General features: G+C 58.7%; 1 protein-coding gene across 5 annotated transcripts in view; it reads left to right on the top strand.

The window, feature by feature from the left end:
- Positions 1–18,527, top strand: part of TNXB (tenascin XB) — a 57,261-nt gene that overhangs the window by 17,345 nt on the left and 21,389 nt on the right. The window contains exons 6-12 of one of the 5 annotated variants that reach the window (XM_036023845.1): positions 1,615–1,771; positions 1,942–2,205; positions 2,997–3,737; positions 4,843–5,211; positions 6,301–6,594; positions 8,233–8,523; positions 8,871–9,176. In XM_036023845.1, coding sequence (XP_035879738.1) covers positions 1,615–1,771; positions 1,942–2,205; positions 2,997–3,737; positions 4,843–5,211; positions 6,301–6,594; positions 8,233–8,523; positions 8,871–9,176 — 2,422 coding nt within the window. Of the gene's footprint in view, positions 1–1,614; positions 1,772–1,941; positions 2,206–2,996; positions 3,738–4,842; positions 5,212–6,300; positions 6,595–8,232; positions 8,524–8,870; positions 9,177–10,905; positions 11,221–11,600; positions 11,925–13,231; positions 13,529–13,908; positions 14,233–15,541; positions 15,839–16,218; positions 16,543–17,851; positions 18,149–18,527 lie in introns of those variants that run through there. The other 4 variants (XM_036023848.1, XM_036023846.1, XM_036023847.1 and 1 more) reach the window with 4 other exon arrangements.

Genomic DNA, 18,527 nt, shown 5'->3' with positions numbered 1-18,527 from the left:
TTTTGAGAACAGAGTTAGAAACTAGCCAAAGACAGTCAGTGAAGCAGCCAAGCTTTTACTAAGGGGCAAAGTCAGCTGCCAGCATCTGGCTAGAGAGCCTGCCTCAGAGCAGCCAGATGTGGTGACAGTGGGATTATCAAGGAACTGTTCCAGAGTATCTCAGGAGGGACTTAAGGGGTGTCTAAAAGGTTCATGTAGATGATCTGAGATGGTGGAAAATGATGGGAGAAGGAGGCCTTAGGATGGGCTTATCTCGCTGAAAGGACCAGGCATCAGGGAGCACCCAAGGTGCACGCCCCCGCGCGCATGCGCATGTGTGTGTGTTGGGGGAATAAAGGGTGAAAGAGTTAAGTCATGGGAGGTATGAGGATTTCATGCATCTTGAGTTGAGGTCAACCAAGGCCTATTAGACTGGGGTGTCCTAGGGCAGGGTGAGCAGGAGTAGGATGAGGGTCCTATGTGCCCAGGATACTTTTCAGCCAAGAAAACCCTGACAAACCTTTATTCATCCTCAACCCAGAAATCCATTATGTGGCCTCTCATCTGGTTTTGTGCTTTGCTGTTTACTTGTTGTTCCCCCACCAGCTCTGGTTTTAGGAGAAAACCTGAAGTGTCCAGTCCTCCTCGGCTGGATGGGGGGCATCCCCATGGTGGCCCACGACAGCGCAGTGCAGCTGAGCATGCTCGTTGCGTGCGCAGCCCAGTGAGCACGGGGCTGGGGGCTGCTCACAGGCATCAGTTCCTTCTGTCCCTGTGGCTGCACTCCAGAGAGGCCCTGCCTGGAGCTGGGGCCAGCAGCTTTCCTGTGGGGTCACCATGGATAGTCCTCACACCTCCAATGCACACTTGGAGGAGGGTTGTTTTCTCACGTACTATACAGAGATTTGGGTGGGGTCTGATAAAATTTAAGACACAGCCACACCATTAGCTACTATAGCATGGGCTGTCTGAGGACAGAGACCGTAGCTTTTATTTTTGTGTCTCAATGCCCAGCATGATGCCAGATACAAAACTGGGAAACATACTTGTGGAGCTCTGAACAGATGGGCGTTGTTGTTGAGGGGCCTACAACTCTGCTGAAGAGACAAGAAAAATGCCTGAAGGGAAATGCCATGACAGGGTGACACCCACATTAGACAGCAGGGCAGATGTCTGTGGGGAGGCTCGGGCTGGGGCAGATGCTTTAAGGAGGAAGTAAGACTTGAAAGGGCATCCCTTATCTCCTTCCTCTGTCCTAACAGGCGTGAGCTTGGGAGAAGCCTTGGGCTGCCAGGAAGCCAGGGTTGCAGGGAAAGCCAGACTCCTGGGTGTCGGGTAGGATTCTGGCAGACAGCTGATGACCAGGCTAAAAGGTAGTGCCCGAGAGAGGGGACTCCGAGGTCACATTGCCGGGGTTTCAGTGAGGTCATACACATAAACTCCCTTAAACAGTGGCTGGCATAGAGAGAGTGTTCTGTGCTCTCTCTGTGCACGTGTTTGCTGCTCCCCAGCTGCACCAGGCCACCCTCTGCACGGTCCCAGGCTGACACCACCTGGAATTGGAGCCGGGGGTGCTGAGCAGTAGGGGCAGAACACCAGCCCTGACCTACCCAGTGCTCTCTCTCTCTCTTGTAGACAGAGGGGGCAAGCCCCCCATTCACCGCACGGGTGCCAAGCTCTGCTTCGGCCTATGACCAGAGAGGACTGGCCCCCGGTCAGGAGTACCAGGTCACTGTCCGTGCCCTTCGAGGGACTAACTGGGGCCCTCCTGTCTCCAAGACCATCACCACCAGTAAGAGCAGGGGCTGTGGGGTGGATCCTAAGTGGAAATCTGGATATAAGAGAGGCAACCGGGAATCTGCCCTCCAGGAGGGCAGAAGGGAGGGTTTGGATGGGGCAAGGAAAGCTGGTGACTGAAAAACCAGACTTCCACCTGATCCATCCTTTCTCTAACCTGGCTAGTGATCGATGGCCCCCAGGACCTCCGGGTGGTGGCCGTGACTCCAACCACACTGGAGCTCAGCTGGCTGCGCCCCCAGGCCGAGGTGGACCGATTCGTGGTGTCCTACGTCACTGCTGGCAACCAGAGGGTGCGGCTGGAAGTGCCAGCCGAGGCAGACGGAACACTGCTGACTGACCTGATGCCGGGTGTGGAATACGTGGTGACTGTCACCGCGGAGCGGGGCCGGGCAGTAAGCTACCCAGCGTCTGTCAGGGCTAACACAGGTATGCTAGCCAGGGGTTGGGGAAAGGCCTGGTTTCCGAGTGTAGGAGCCCGTTCCATGGGGGCCCACGTGGGATCCACAGGCTCCTCCGAACGCACTTGGCAGGGTGGGTGGCGCTCCCAAAGCACCTGCGGGGGGCCTTGCTCTGTACCGAAGGCATCAGGGAGACAGCTCTCAGGCACTCAAGTCCTGTAGGAAGCCTATGGGCTGGAGTATGGGAGGAGCTGCCCATGAAGAGAGTAGTGAGTAAGAGGTGCTGGCGATGCCCGTAGATGGGGAACAGCCCCTGTGCTCAGTCGGTGGTCTGATCTTGTAGGGACTGGAATTAGGCAGACCAGACACCAGCACTCCTGTCGACTTTAGGATTGAGATTTGGGGAGTTAGGTTTCATGGCAGTAATTTTCCACTAACCTCAAGGTCTCTTGACAGATGCCTGGATCTTTCTTTTCTTTTCCTCTGACCGAGGGACCCCCCACTTTGCTGTAGCTCACATTCTCCCCTCCCACTCCCCTTTCTCTCCTTCAGACACAGGGCCCAGCCCGCTGGCTTCCCTTTTCTTTCTAGGGCGCCAACAATGCCGCGCTTGGAGGGCGAAGGGTGAGGGGCTTCTGGGACAATGACTGCTTTTTCTCTGTTCTCTTTCCAGGTGGGAGTGGGGCACAGAGATGAGGCCTCTGACCCTGGTGGGAGGGACGGATGGAGGGAGGCAATGCCTGGGAGGAGCGCAGCGATGGTGCGGGCGGCTACCACTGATGGCCTCTCTTCATCCCCTTTTTTGCCCCCCTACTCCAGCACCAGGCCACTACAGTTACCCGGAGGTGCGCCCCCCAGCCCCGCCCCCCAAACCCCGGCCTAGGCCTCGGCCGGCTCCGGCTCCGCAGCCCCCTAGGCCGGCTAGGCTCCCTCGACCGGCAGAGGGGCAAGAGGAGCCTCGGCCTGGGCCTAGCCTGCCCCAGCCCCCTCGGCGGCCGTGGGGCAACCTGACAGCGGAGCTGGGCCGCTTCCGCGGCACGGTGCAGGACCTGGAGCGCCACCTGCGGGCTCACAACTACCCACTGAGGGCCAACCAGACCTACACGTCCGTGGCGCGCCACATCCACGAATACTTGCAGCGGCGTCTGGCGGCCTCTGCCCCCACCAGCTCTGCACCCCCTCCCCGTCAGCCGTACCCCACCGCCAGCCACGACTCTGGCACCTGGAAACGGGACTCCAACCAGGGCATCTATGGCCTCTTACCCGAAGGCGTCGATGGGATGGCTGTGCCCCGTCACCCCAAGCCCGAGGTGCTAGGCAGTTCCGCCAATGGCTCACTACTCGTGTCCCTCGATGGGCTCCGCGGCCACTTTGAGCGAGTGGTGCTGCGCTGGCAGCCCCAGCCGCCTGCAGACGCCCCCGGCGGGGAGCTGACTGTGCCTGGCACCACGCGCACCGTAACCCTGCCCGACCTCAGGCCAGCCACCACCTATCATGTGGAGGTCCACGGGGTGCGGGCAGGGCAGACCTCCAAGTCCTACGCCTTCATCACCACCACAGGTAGCGTGGGCTGGGGCTCGGGAACACCCCTCCCCTGCCCAGGCTCACCCTCCTGTGGAGTCTGCATCCCTCAGGTCTTCCCACTGCTCACTGCTCAGACTATCACCCCATCACACTCTTCTGCCTTCAAGTCCTACCTGGTCCAGGCTCCAGAGGTCCCCATAGCAAAGCACAGCCCTCCTGGGTTCTGGCAGATAGATATGCAAGGCCCAGGAGAACAAGTCTTTGGGGTCCCTTGGTTTTCTCTTGGGTTCTCAAGGCACTTCTGCTGGGATGGCTGTTCTGGGCCATAGAAGGGGCGCTTGGTGGGCGGGGAGGGAGTGCAGTCTCACTGAAGCGGTTGGGTGGGGTGGGGTGGGCAGGAGTGACTGACGCCAGAGGTTCCCAGCTCCAACTCACTGGGGTAAGGGTGGCTGAAGACTGTGGTCAGTGGTTACTACTTTCTGTGATTTGGCCTTGACCTTAAAGGGACACAATGAAACTGCTTGGGGAGCCTTGAAGTCATCAGCAGCATGTGTGTGTGTGAGGGGAATCCACTGCTTCCCGAGCCACCTTTCAGATCTCCTGGCTCACTCGTGCCGGTCTCTCCCACAGCAGCGACATCTGGGTCAGGGAAGGGGCGTTCTGTGGTGACCACGGGGAGGGTCGTGGATGTCTTCTTCACCCATAGGGACCAGATGCCACCTGAGCTGGACGCTAACCCCCTCCTCTCACTACCTGCTCTCCTCTCACACCCTCCTTCCCTAACACCACTTTCTCCCCCTTTATTCCAGGCTTCTCACTGCAGCACTAATGGAAGCCACGACTACCACCCCGTGGGGAGGGGCATGCCTGTGGGGAGGGATTGGAAGTCTGTGGGGCCGGAGGTCATGGGAATCTTGTGGGGGAGGGATGGCAAGCTTTATTTCTTTTATCATCTGCAGGCCTGTCTGTTCAGGTGAGGTGCACAGAGGTGCTTGGAGGGCCAGGCTGACATCTGGGAGGACGAGGTGGCCCAGGGAATATGTGCAAACTCTTAAAGGCTAGAGGGCAGAGCCTGTGGGCCAGGGTTCCTTCCAGGTTCTCACACTGGACTCCCCTGTTTTTCTCACCCTGCCATTCCCAGGATCCTCCCCCTCGGGCTTCTTGGGAGCCACCGATGAGCCTCCCCCTTCAGGCTCTTCAACAACTCAAGGGGTGCAGGCCCCTGCCCTGCAGCAGCGCCCCCAGGAGCTGGGGGAACTGAGGGTGCTAGGCAAAGACAAAACCGGGCGCCTCCACGTAGCCTGGACAGCCCGGCCCGACACCTTCGCCCACTTCCAGCTGCGCCTCTGGGTGCCCGATGCTCCAGGGGCACATGACGTACTGCTGCCAGGGGACGTCCGCCAGGCACTGGTGCCCTCACCCCCTCCTGGAGCCCCTTATGTGCTGTCACTTCACGGGGTTCCTCCTGAGGGCAAGCCCTCTGCCCCTCTCATCTATCAAGGCATTATGGGTACATCCTGGCTTCTGCTCAGACCAGGGTCCTGAGGTTGGGGGAGGGGCTGGGCCACTGCAGAAGTAGGACAGGGTAGAAGGGCAGGGCTGCGTCTGGGTCGAAGTGCTGGGAGAAAACAAGGAGAGGAAAGGAGCTGAGGGTTCATGGGCAAGAGGGATGGGGGTGGAGTCGGAGAATGATGACAGGGTGGGCCAGGAAGGGGAGTAGCTCCCTGAAAAGAAGACGAGAGAAGTCAGAGTGGGACAGGGAGTCTTTCCTTTCTGTGCTCTGTGTCTTATACCTTCATATCCTGGCCACTCCTCTGCCCCGCCCCACCCCATGCACCTCTCAGGGTGGTTGTGGGGAGGCCTCTGGCCCTGATGATACTTACCCCCCTCCCCTTCCCTTCCCCACAGTCCCTCCCACCCCCTCACTGGGCAGGCTAGGGCAGTGGCACTGTTCCCACCGGAGAGCCTGGCCTGCCGTGGACAGGGCTCCACGGCTCCATCAGCCACTTTCTTCTGGGGGTGGAGGTTCCCTGGGGCGGGGAGCACCACAGCCAGCAGGACTTCAGAGATTGGTGAGGTGTTCAGAGCCAGTGAAGGACAGGGCCTGGGGCTGGGGTACCTGGCACTCATGTTCCCTCTTCATCCCTGTTTATGGGACCAGGAAAGCTGACTCTTCCTACAACTCCAGGTCAGGCTCACAACTGAGAGAGATGGAGACAAGGAAGAGAAAAGTTCAGGTGGACTGAGAAGTCTTCAGACTGCTTTACAGCAGCAATGGGGAGTTTTAAAACTCCCGGGAAGAACCATGGGGGACCTGAAAGTTCCCCATGAACCTTGGTGTGGAGAGGGACTGGGACTTTTGTGAGGGGTAGTAGGGGCCAAAGCTCTGACTCCAGAACAGAAGTTGTGGGGGAAATCCCCTGCCCAGGAAGGCTGGTCACAGAGGGCTTAGGGCTGGGGAGATGGAGTCAGTCTTCAAGGGAGAGAGGGAGCTGTCCAGGCTAGAGGAAGCCAGTGTGCAGAGGGGAGGAAAGGAGATGAGGACAAGGCCTTGGCTGACTCTGCCTGCTTTGCTCTTACTCCCCTCCCCCTACTGCAGACAGGGATGGGGAAAAGCCTGGGAAGCCCTTGGCCCCACCACGCCTGGGCGAGCTGACAGTGACAGATGTGACCTCCAGCTCCCTGCTCCTGCACTGGACTGTCCCTGAGGGCGAGTTCAACTCCTTCATGATCCAGTACAAAGACAGGGATGGGCCCCACATGGTGCCTGTGGAGGGGCCCCAGCGCTCGGCCCTCATCACCAACCTGGACATGGGCCGCAAGTACAAATTCGCCCTGTATGGGTTTGTGGGCAAGAAGAAGCATGGCCCCCTGGTGGCTGAAGTCAAGATCTGTAAGTGAAAGCGTCACACCCATCACCAGCCCCTGCCCCTGCCCTCTGCCTGGTCCTCAAGGAGGTCTTTCCAGTGCTTTGGGAACTCCGGGAGGGCTTCCTGGAGGCAGGGGCCCCTGAGATGAATCCTGAAGGGGAAACAGTGGTGAGTCAGGCAGAGGATGAGGAGGGCAGCACAGACGGACCCATGGAGAGCAGGGCAGGAGTGCGTGTGACTCTGTAGGAGCATCCATGTCTGTTTCCTCCTGCCGGACAGCAGCGTGCCTGGGCAGCTGAGGGACTGGTCTCATGAGTCTGACAGGAGCTTGGACCTCATTTGAGGGCTCTTGGGGGGTGCCTCTGAGGGGTTTTAAGTGGGGAGAGACATGATTCTGTATTTATCTTACAAATTACACCAAGGCTGCTGTGGAGGATAGCTAGGGAAGTGAGTTAAGTTTGGGGTGGTGGCAGTGAGTCTGGATGTGGGGGGTGAAGGGCAGCGATGGACCCAGGCAGCCCACATTTCTGAATCAAACAGCCCCATCCCAGAGACAAGGAGCAGCAGAGATGAGGAACAATGCAGCGAGATACGTAGCAAACATCTTTTGAGCATCTGTTGAGGTCAGATGTGTTCCGGATGTTCCAGGTGTGTCATCACACCCAACCCTTACAGCAGCCCTGGGAGGCATGCCCGAGTGGTAGATGCAGAGGGTCAAGGCGCAGAGCGGTCACTCAAGCAGAAAGTGATGGGCCCTGGGGTTGCACTGCTGCCTCCACAGTGTGGAGAGCAGAGGGGAGGCCTGGAGAGGGTCGGGGGTCATCGGTGCCGGCAGATAGGAGTGCAGGTGAGCCTGTGGGAGCGCTGGGGATGGCCAACACCCAGGGCACTTGCAGAGGGAGAAGAGCTGGCAGGGTAGTGTGAAGCGTACTTGCAAATAGGGGCAGAGTCCCAGAGAGTGCTGTCCTGAATGCCAAAAAGAAGGGCGTGGTCGGGCACGTCAGATTCCGTGAGAGTGATTCAGCACTGCACAGTGTCCACAGGACTTGGCAATGTGAGCTCCCCACTGCCCTGGTAAGAGCTGCCGTGGAGTGTGAGGGACGTGAAGGCATGGCTACAACCCGTGTAGACACCTCTCTCTGGAGTCTGGACTGGAATAGAGAGCAGAGAGGGAGGTTGGGGGGTGGAGGGAGATACAGCGGAGTGGAGGAGGGCGGGAGAGGAGGATGTGGGGCCCAGGGCACAGGGCGAGCCTCCCACACCAGTTCACTCTAAGTATGGTGCTCCCCTCTCTCAGAGGAGAAACCAGCTAGCATTAAGCCTGAAGCAATGCAGGTTGCTTTGGAACACTTCCCTGGCCACCATGGAGATGTGGAAAGGGCTGGCTTGGCTCCCTTGTCTCTGAGGCCCCTCCCCAGGCTGGGGATAGAATAAGGACCATACCAGTCTACACATTTAGAAGAAGGTGCCCTGCCTATAGGTGGGCATAGCCCATCACCAGGGTATGCAGTAGAGTCTCACTCTTGTCAAGCAGAGTATTGGCTGGAAACTCTCTGAGTGCTCCTTCTGTGTACCTTTATGCAGTAAACAACCTGCACAACCTCTCACAGCATCCCTGCATGGGAGGTGGATGTACCTATGTCCCCTTCCTTCTCTCCTAGTGCCTCCGAGGGATCCCAGCCTAGTGACACGACCCCGTCTCGGAATGCTATGGGTGACAGATCCCACCCCAGACTCACTGCACCTCTCCTGGACGGTCCCTGAAGGCCAGTTCGATTCCTTCGTGGTCCAATACAGGGACAGGGATGGACGGCCCCAGGTGGTGCCCGTGGAGGGACCTGAGCGCTCGGTCACTATCTCTCCACTGGACCCTGACCACAAGTACAGATTCACTCTGTTTGGCATCGCCAACAAGAAGCGGCATGGTCCCCTCACGGCTGATGGCAGCACTGGTGAGTAGCAGCCACCTAAGCCCCCGTGTGACCCCTCCCAGCCTTCCACACACTTGCCCTCAGCCAGGAACTGGCTGGGCTTCCCAGTGAGAAGGCTGACTCTAGATCCTGGTCCCGCTCCCAGACTGAGGGGCAGCCAGCCCACCTCGAGCAGCTGGGCCCTGTCCAACCCTTTTAGCTGCTCCCCAAACCCCAACGGTGTGTCCTGCCCTGGCGGTGCCAGACATCCCAGGAGTTCAGCACTCACAGTAACCCAGTATGGCTCTCCAGGTGTGACAACCCGTCCCTACCCCGACCTCCAGTCCCAGGCGGCTAGTTCAGGCCTGGCCGGATCCTCTTATTTACAGCTCCAGAGAAGACAGAAGAGCCCCACCACCCAGAGCCCCCCGAGCAGCCACTACTGGGGGAACTGACAGCGACTTCCGTGACCCCAGACTCCCTGCGCCTGTCCTGGACAGTGGCCCAGGGCACCTTTGACTCCTTTGTGGTCCAGTACAAGGATGCGCAGGGGCAGCCCCAGGCAGTGTCGGTCAAGGGAGATGAGAACACGGTCACTGTCCCCAGCCTGGAATCTGACCGGAAGTATAAAATGAACCTCTACGGCTTTCATGGCCGGCGGCGTGTGGGGCCTGTGTCCACCGTGGTCACCACCGGTAAGTCAGGGCCACAGGGCCCCCTTCCCTGTCAGCCCCCAGTCCTCTGGGTGGGACCTGGGCTCCTGTGCACCTCCTCGCACCTTCTTTTTCTTGGCTCTAGTGCTGCCAAAGCCTCCACCCTCGTTTTCCCCGTGTCCCAGGACTTCTCTCCCAGCCATCAGCCCCAGCCTTTGTCCCGGCCCTGCTTCTGCATCTCCAAGAGCAGCCCCCATTCCTGCAAACAGAGCACCTGCAACCATCCCTCCACCCCGGCTGTCCTGCACCTGTCCTGCCTGCACTGTCCTCAGCCACTATGTTCTTTCCTCATGGTTTGTGCTGCGCTTCGCCTTCCATGACCTGGCTTCAGTCACGGTCATTTCCAAGCTTCAGAGCACTGTGTTTCCCTAGCCGTGTCCAGCATGAAGAGGATTCCTCTGAGCCCCCTGACTCCCTGACTCCCAGCCAGCTTGGAGTAGGGAAAAGGGCTCACTTCCAGCACCCTCCAGGATGTCCCACGTATCCAGCCTCCCCAGCCGGCCCCATCTCCCTGGCTGTGTAACCGCAGGGTTGGGAGCATCGCTCCAGATCCAACTACCTAGATTTTTATCCCAGCTCTCCCATGTGTGACCGTGCGTGTCTCAGCTTTCTCATCTGTCAAATGGGGGTAATAATGGTAACTGCTTCACTCAGTTGTCAGAGCGCACACAGCACTCAGGACACTGCCTGTCACATTGACACCACTGTCTCAGCGTGAGCTGCTGTTTCTCCCTGACTGTCTTGCTTCCCAGTATCCTTTCTCCCTCTTTTTTTTAACATATTTTTAAAAGATTTTTTAAAAAGATTGTATTTATTTATATTTAGAGAGGGAAGGGAGGGAGAAACAGAGAGAGAGAGAAACACCAATGTGCGGTTGCTGGGGGCTGTGGCCTGCAACCCAGCTATGTGCCCTGACTGGGAATCAAACCTACCATACTTTGGTTCGCAGCCTGCGCTCAATCCACTGAGCTGTGCCAGCCAGGGCTCCTTTTTCCCCTCTTCACATCCTCCCTACCTTCCCCATCCTCAGCTAGGTTATCATTCCTGCCTACTCCCTCCTCAATCTCCTCCCCTATGGGCCTGGGAGTGGGTCAGTGAAGGGCTGGCTGGCCTTGTCCAGGCTGCCCAGGCCCTGGAGCCACAGCGCAGATCCAACTGCAGATAATGTGGGTAGGGGAAGTACAGGGCCTGCCCCAGCCCCACTCCCACCCCTAAACTGAAGCAGGGCCCACCCCACTCCCACTTTTGTCTGAAGCCTTGACTTAGTGGCTCATTCTTGAGGGGTATGGTGGGGTGAACATGGGAAGCCCTGGCGGGGGCGGGGAGGGCAGAGGCAGAAGGAGAGGTGCAGGTGAGAAGAGGCTACACTGCCCTTCACAACCTGAGGTCAGCACTGGCAGTGACCATGGTAGACAGCACCTGAAAGGTTCCATCTTCCCATCTCAGCTCCTTCCTCAGGCAGAAGGGGAGACCCCAGTCCACAGAGCCCACTAGTACAGTTGGCTAGCATGGCATGGTGGAACCAGGCCCCACTCAGCCGTATCTTTCATGACCACCCACTCAAAGGCTAACACAGAGGCCCCACAAACCAGCAATTTCAGGAATATATTTACTGAATATAAATGATTGCCATATGTAACATCACCAACAAAGCAAGTCACCCTTTAAGCCTGTATCCCAATCCACGTCTCAGCCCGTCAGGAAGTTGTGGAGGCCGCCCTGAGGTCCACAGAACCCAGCATGGAGGCCCCAGCAACCACCAAGCAGCCCCTCCTGGGGCAGCTGACTGTGACAGAATCCTCCCTGGAATCGCTGCGCCTGTCCTGGACCGTCCCCGAGGGCCAGTTCGACCACTTCCTGGTCCAGTACAGGAATGGAGATGGGCAGCCCAAGGTGGTGCGGGTGCCAGGGCACGAGGACGGGGTTACCATCTCGGGCCTAGAGCCAGACCACAAGTACAAGATGAACCTGTATGGCTTCCACGATGGCCAGCGCCAGGGCCCCATCTCTGCCATCGGGGTGACGGGTGAGTGGACGGTGGGCGCCCCAGGGCAGGAGCCTGCAGGGGTATCACACTCCATGATGGGTGGGAGGGGTGCAGGGGCCCCTCTGCTCGAGGCTGAGCCATGGTGCCCTCGGTGCCTCCCCCTAGGCTCCCCGAGGACCAGTGGGTCCCCCTGGGCAGAGAAAGGCCCCTGTGAGCTGTGCTGGTGGCTGTCCTGCTTCCCCACAGCTGACCCCGAGGGTCTGGGCATGTTTGTGAAGTTGGGCTGAGCAGGACCTCCCAGCCCCCAGGAGGGACTCCTCTGCAGTGACCTCAGGGTCCAGTCATGACCACAGCCTGGGAGAAGACTGAGGACATCTCCATGGACCCTGCCTCACCCTCCCTGTGTCTGTCCTTCTCAGCTGCTGAGGAAGAGACCCCCAGCCCCACCGAACCTGGCACAGAGGCTCCAGAGCCCCCCGAGGAGCCCCTCCTGGGGGAGCTGACAGTGACAGAATCCTCCCCAGACTCGCTGAGCCTCTCCTGGACCGTCCCACAGGGCCACTTTGACTCCTTCACCGTCCAGTACAAGGACAGAGACGGGCGGCCCCAGGTGGTGCGTGTCGGGGGTGAGGAGAGAGAGGTCACTGTGCAGGGCCTGGAGCCGGGGCGCAAGTACAAGATGCACCTGTATGGCCTGCACGGGGGGCAGCGTGTGGGCCCCGTGTCCACTGTGGGCCTGACAGGTGAGTGGGGGCTGAAGGGCCTCCGGGGTTGGGATCAGGAAGGGTCGCCATAATGGAGCCTCCAGAGTCCCCTCCAGTGCAGACTGTAAAATCCCATCCTCTGCCCCTGCACTGTCCCTCAGACAGCCGAGGACAGGGACGGTCTGGGGGCAGGAAGACCGATTGTCAGGAAGGCGCCTGGCCATCTGAGAGGCCCCTGGGTACCGAAGCCTCCAAGGCAATAATGCCCTGGCCCACTGTGGCTCTGCTTGGCCTGGGAACTCTGCAGAGAACTCTGTTTGGGAGCTGGGACACATATCACCTGCTTCCACCAGATAGCAACTCCTGTCCAGTCTGCTCGCCCTTTCCTCCATCTGCCGCCCTCTCCATAGAATGCTTCCGTATCGACAACCTCACTGACATAATTCGCATACGAGAAATGGCACCTGTTTCAATATACCACTTAATCGATTTTTAGTATATTTGGAGAGTGTGCGTGCTTCACCACTATCTTGTTCTTGAACTTTTCTTCCACCCCAAGAAGAGCCCTCATGGGTAGACCCTTCCGACACCCATCCCCAGGCTGCCCCAATCTGTGCTCTGTGCCTGGGCCTGCCCTGTCCGACCAACTGTACAAACGGGACCCGCAGCCCATGCTCTCTCGTGCCTGGCTCCTTCGCTGGCCACGCTTTGAGGTCCATGCGTGTGTTGGCATCAGGCAGTACTGTGTGTCTTTGTACAGCCAAATAGTATTCCTGGTGGGGTAGACCACTGAAGTGTTTTTGCACTCACCCCAGACACTGTACTTCATCACTAAATATTTATAGTCCCCTCTTTGAAAAGGCTATTTACAAATAACCACGTGATAATTATTGTCCCTCAAGAATGAACAGTCATTGCTTAATGTCCTCAAGTATCCAGGGAGTGCTACCAGTTTCTGGTGGCTTCATAATTGTTGTTTTCCAATTTGTTGCTGGAATTCGGTCTACATAAAGAGGGTAGGTTGTAACTGGGAGGACTGGAACTTTAAATAGGTGGTGGGGGGAAGGTCCCACCGAGAAGGTAGCATTTGAAAGGACTGAAAGGAAGCATGGGCAGGGGCCCCGCAGACATCTGGGGAAAGAGCGAGAGGGCAGAGGAAACAGGCAAAGGCTCTGAGGCAGGAGGCGGGCCAGGTACATGGACTCCAAGGAGGCCACAGAAAGACGTGATGGTCACAACCAGAAATGGATCTTAAGTTAGCCCCAGAGCTGAAGAAGCCAGGAGAAGCTGGGGTCTCAGCAACTCCTTCTAGCAACAGGAAAGCTTCTGTCTGCATCTTTTCCCAGTCCCTGAAGTGGAACAGCCAGCCAGCCCCACTTTGAAGCCGAGCCTGGGGCAGCTGACCGTGACGGACGCCACCGTGGACTCCCTGCGCCTGTCCTGGACCATCCCCGAGGGCCAGTTCGACCACTTCCTGGTCCAGTACAAGAACGGGGATGGGCAGCCCAAGGTGGTGCGGGTGCCAGGGCACGAGGACGGGGTCACCATCTCGGGCCTGGAGCCAGACCACAAGTACAAGATGAACCTGTATGGCTTCCACGACGGCCAGCGCCAGGGCCCCATCTCTGCCATCGGGGTGACAGGTGAGTGGACGGTGGGTGCCCCAGGGCGGGAGCCTGCAGGGGGATCGCACTCCATGATGGGTGGGAGGGGTGCAGGGGCCCCTCTGCTCGAGGCTGAGCCATGGTGCCCTCGGTGCCTCCCCCTGGGCTCCCCAAGGACCAGCGGGTCCCCCTGGGCAGAGAAAGGCCTCTGTGAGCTGTGCTGGTGGCTGCCCTGCTTCCCCACAGCTGACCCCGAGGGTCTGGGCATGTGTGTGAGGTTGGGCTGAGCAGGACCTCCCAGCCCCCAGGAGGGACTCCTCTGCAGTGACCTCAGGGTCCAGTCATGACCACAGCCTGGGAGAAGACTGAGGACATCTCCATGGACCCTGCCTCACCCTCCCTGTGTCTGTCCTTCTCAGCTGCTGAGGAAGAGACCCCCAGCCCCACCGAACCTGGCACAGAGGCTCCAGAGCCCCCCGAGGAGCCCCTCCTGGGGGAGCTGACAGTGACAGAATCCTCCCCAGACTCGCTGAGCCTCTCCTGGACCGTCCCCCAGGGCCACTTTGACTCCTTCACTGTCCAGTACAAGGACAGGGATGGGCGGCCCCAGGTGGTGCGTGTCGGGGGTGAGGAGAGAGAGGTCACTGTGCAGGGCCTGGAGCCGGGGCGCAAGTACAAGATGCACCTGTACGGCCTGCACGGGGGGCAGCGTGTGGGCCCCGTGTCCACTGTGGGCCTGACAGGTGAGTGGGGGCTGAAGGGCCTCCGGAGTTGGGCTCAGGAAGGGTCCCAGTAGTGGAGCCTCCAGAGTCCCCTCCAGTGCAGACTGTAAAATCCCATCCTCTGCCCCTGCACTGTCCCTCAGACAGCCGAGGACAGGGACGGTCTGGGGGCAGGAAGACCGATTGTCAGGAAGGCGCCTGGCCATCTGAGAGGCCCCTGGGTACCGAAGCCTCCAAGGCAATAATGCCCTGGCCCACTGTGGCTCTGCTTGGCCTGGGAACTCTGCAGAGAACTCTGTTTGGGAGCTGGGACACATATCACCTGCTTCCACCAGATAGCAACTCCTGTCCAGTCTGCTCGCCCTTTCCTCCATCTCTGCCCTCCCTCTCCATAGAATGCTTCCGTATCGACAACCTTACTGACATAATTCGCATACGAGAAATGGCACCTGTTTCAATATACCACTTAATCGATTTTTAGTATATTTGGAGAGTGTGCGTGCTTCACCACTATCTTGTTCTTGAACTTTTCTTCCACCCCAAGAAGAGCCCTCATGGGTAGACCCTTCCGACACCCATCCCCAGGCTGCCCCAATCTGTGCTCTGTGCCTGGGCCTGCCCTGTCCGACCAACTGTACAAACGGGACCCGCAGCCCATGCTCTCTCGTGCCTGGCTCCTTCGCTGGCCACGCTTTGAGGTCCATGCGTGTGTTGGCATCAGGCAGTACTGTGTGTCTTTGTACAGCCAAATAGTATTCCTGGTGGGGTAGACCACTGAAGTGTTTTTGCACTCACCCCAGACACTGTACTTCATCACTAAATATTTATAGTCCCCTCTTTGAAAAGGCTATTTACAAATAACCACGTGATAATTATTGTCCCTCAAGAATGAACAGTCATTGCTTAATGTCCTCAAGTATCCAGGGAGTGCTACCAGTTTCTGGTGGCTTCATAATTGTTGTTTTCCAATTTGTTGCTGGAATTCGGTCTACATAAAGAGGGTAGGTTGTAACTGGGAGGACTGGAACTTTAAATAGGTGGTGGGGGGAAGGTCCCACCGAGAAGGTAGCATTTGAAAGGACTGAAAGGAAGCATGGGCAGGGGCCCCGCAGACATCTGGGGAAAGAGCGAGAGGGCAGAGGAAACAGGCAAAGGCTCTGAGGCAGGAGGCGGGCCAGGTACATGGACTCCAAGGAGGCCACAGAAAGACGTGATGGTCACAGCCAGAAATGATCTTAAGTTAGCCCCAGAGCTGAAGAAGCCAGGAGAAGCTGGGGTCTCAGCAACTCCTTCTAGCAACAGGAAAGCTTCTGTCTGCATCTTTTCCCAGTCCCTGAAGTGGAACAGCCAGCCAGCCCCACTTTGAAGCCGAGCCTGGGGCAGCTGACCGTGACGGACGCCACCGTGGGCTCCCTGCACCTGTCCTGGACCGTCCCCGAGGGCCAGTTCGACCACTTCCTGGTCCAGTACAAGAACGGGGATGGGCAGCCCAAGGTGGTGCGGGTGCCAGGGCACGAGGACGGGGTCACCATCTCGGGCCTGGAGCCAGACCACAAGTACAAGATGAACCTGTATGGCTTCCACGACGGCCAGCGCCAGGGCCCCATCTCTGCCATCGGGGTGACAGGTGAGTGGACGGTGGGTGCCCCAGGGCGGGAGCCTGCAGGGGGATCGCACTCCATGATGGGTGGGAGGGGTGCAGGGGCCCCTCTGCTCGAGGCTGAGCCATGGTGCCCTCGGTGCCTCCCCCTGGGCTCCCCAAGGACCAGCGGGTCCCCCTGGGCAGAGAAAGGCCTCTGTGAGCTGTGCTGGTGGCTGCCCTGCTTCCCCACAGCTGACCCCGAGGGTCTGGGCATGTGTGTGAGGTTGGGCTGAGCAGGACCTCCCAGCCCCCAGGAGGGACTCCTCTGCAGTGACCTCAGGGTCCAGTCATGACCACAGCCTGGGAGAAGACTGAGGACATCTCCATGGACCCTGCCTCACCCTCCCTGTGTCTGTCCTTCTCAGCTGCTGAGGAAGAGACCCCCAGCCCCACCGAACCTGGCACAGAGGCTCCAGAGCCCCCCGAGGAGCCCCTCCTGGGGGAGCTGACAGTGACAGAATCCTCCCCAGACTCGCTGAGCCTCTCCTGGACCGTCCCCCAGGGCCACTTTGACTCCTTCACTGTCCAGTACAAGGACAGGGATGGGCGGCCCCAGGTGGTGCGTGTCGGGGGTGAGGAGAGAGAGGTCACTGTGCAGGGCCTGGAGCCGGGGCGCAAGTACAAGATGCACCTGTACGGCCTGCACGGGGGGCAGCGTGTGGGCCCCGTGTCCACTGTGGGCCTGACAGGTGAGTGGGGGCTGAAGGGCCTCCGGAGTTGGGCTCAGGAAGGGTCCCAGTAGTGGAGCCTCCAGAGTCCCCTCCAGTGCAGACTGTAAAATCCCATCCTCTGCCCCTGCACTGTCCCTCAGACAGCCGAGGACAGGGACGGTCTGGGGGCAGGAAGACCGATTGTCAGGAAGGCGCCTGGCCATCTGAGAGGCCCCTGGGTACCGAAGCCTCCAAGGCAATAATGCCCTGGCCCACTGTGGCTCTGCTTGGCCTGGGAACTCTGCAGAGAACTCTGTTTGGGAGCTGGGACACATATCACCTGCTTCCACCAGATAGCAACTCCTGTCCAGTCTGCTCGCCCTTTCCTCCATCTCTGCCCTCCCTCTCCATAGAATGCTTCCGTATCGACAACCTTACTGACATAATTCGCATACGAGAAATGGCACCTGTTTCAATATACCACTTAATCGATTTTTAGTATATTTGGAGAGTGTGCGTGCTTCACCACTATCTTGTTCTTGAACTTTTCTTCCACCCCAAGAAGAGCCCTCATGGGTAGACCCTTCCGACACCCATCCCCAGGCTGCCCCAATCTGTGCTCTGTGCCTGGGCCTGCCCTGTCCGACCAACTGTACAAACGGGACCCGCAGCCCATGCTCTCTCGTGCCTGGCTCCTTCGCTGGCCACGCTTTGAGGTCCATGCGTGTGTTGGCATCAGGCAGTACTGTGTGTCTTTGTACAGCCAAATAGTATTCCTGGTGGGGTAGACCACTGAAGTGTTTTTGCACTCACCCCAGACACTGTACTTCATCACTAAATATTTATAGTCCCCTCTTTGAAAAGGCTATTTACAAATAACCACGTGATAATTATTGTCCCTCAAGAATGAACAGTCATTGCTTAATGTCCTCAAGTATCCAGGGAGTGCTACCAGTTTCTGGTGGCTTCATAATTGTTGTTTTCCAATTTGTTGCTGGAATTCGGTCTACATAAAGAGGGTAGGTTGTAACTGGGAGGACTGGAACTTTAAATAGGTGGTGGGGGGAAGGTCCCACCGAGAAGGTAGCATTTGAAAGGACTGAAAGGAAGCATGGGCAGGGGCCCCGCAGACATCTGGGGAAAGAGCGAGAGGGCAGAGGAAACAGGCAAAGGCTCTGAGGCAGGAGGCGGGCCAGGTACATGGACTCCAAGGAGGCCACAGAAAGACGTGATGGTCACAGCCAGAAATGATCTTAAGTTAGCCCCAGAGCTGAAGAAGCCAGGAGAAGCTGGGGTCTCAGCAACTCCTTCTAGCAACAGGAAAGCTTCTGTCTGCATCTTTTCCCAGTCCCTGAAGTGGAACAGCCAGCCAGCCCCACTTTGAAGCCGAGCCTGGGGCAGCTGACCGTGACGGACGCCACCGTGGGCTCCCTGCACCTGTCCTGGACCGTCCCCGAGGGCCAGTTCGACCACTTCCTGGTCCAGTACAAGAACGGGGATGGGCAGCCCAAGGTGGTGCGGGTGCCAGGGCACGAGGACGGGGTCACCATCTCGGGCCTGGAGCCAGACCACAAGTACAAGATGAACCTGTATGGCTTCCACGACGGCCAGCGCCAGGGCCCCATCTCTGCCATCGGGGTGACGGGTGAGTGGACGGTGGGCGCCCCAGGGCGGGAGCCTGCAGGGGTATCACACTCCACGATGGGTGGGAGGGGTGCAGGGGGCCCCTCTGCTCGAGGCTGAGCCATGGTGCCCTCGGTGCCTCCCCCTGGGCTCCCCAAGGACCAGCGGGTCCCCCTGGGCAGAGAAAGGCCTCTGTGAGCTGTGCTGGTGGCTGCCCTGCTTCCCCACAGCTGACCCCGAGGGTCTGGGCATGTGTGTGAGGTTGGGCTGAGCAGGACCTCCCAGCCCCCAGGAGGGACTCCTCTGCAGTGACCTCAGGGTCCAGTCATGACCACAGCCTGGGAGAAGACTGAGGACATCTCCATGGACCCTGCCTCACCCTCCCTGTGTCTGTCCTTCTC

The sequence above is a fragment of the Phyllostomus discolor genome, chromosome 4 (assembly GCF_004126475.2).
Source record: "Phyllostomus discolor isolate MPI-MPIP mPhyDis1 chromosome 4, mPhyDis1.pri.v3, whole genome shotgun sequence".
Classification (NCBI taxonomy): domain Eukaryota; kingdom Metazoa; phylum Chordata; class Mammalia; order Chiroptera; family Phyllostomidae; genus Phyllostomus; species Phyllostomus discolor.
This window is presented reverse-complemented; position numbering and strand designations above follow the sequence as displayed.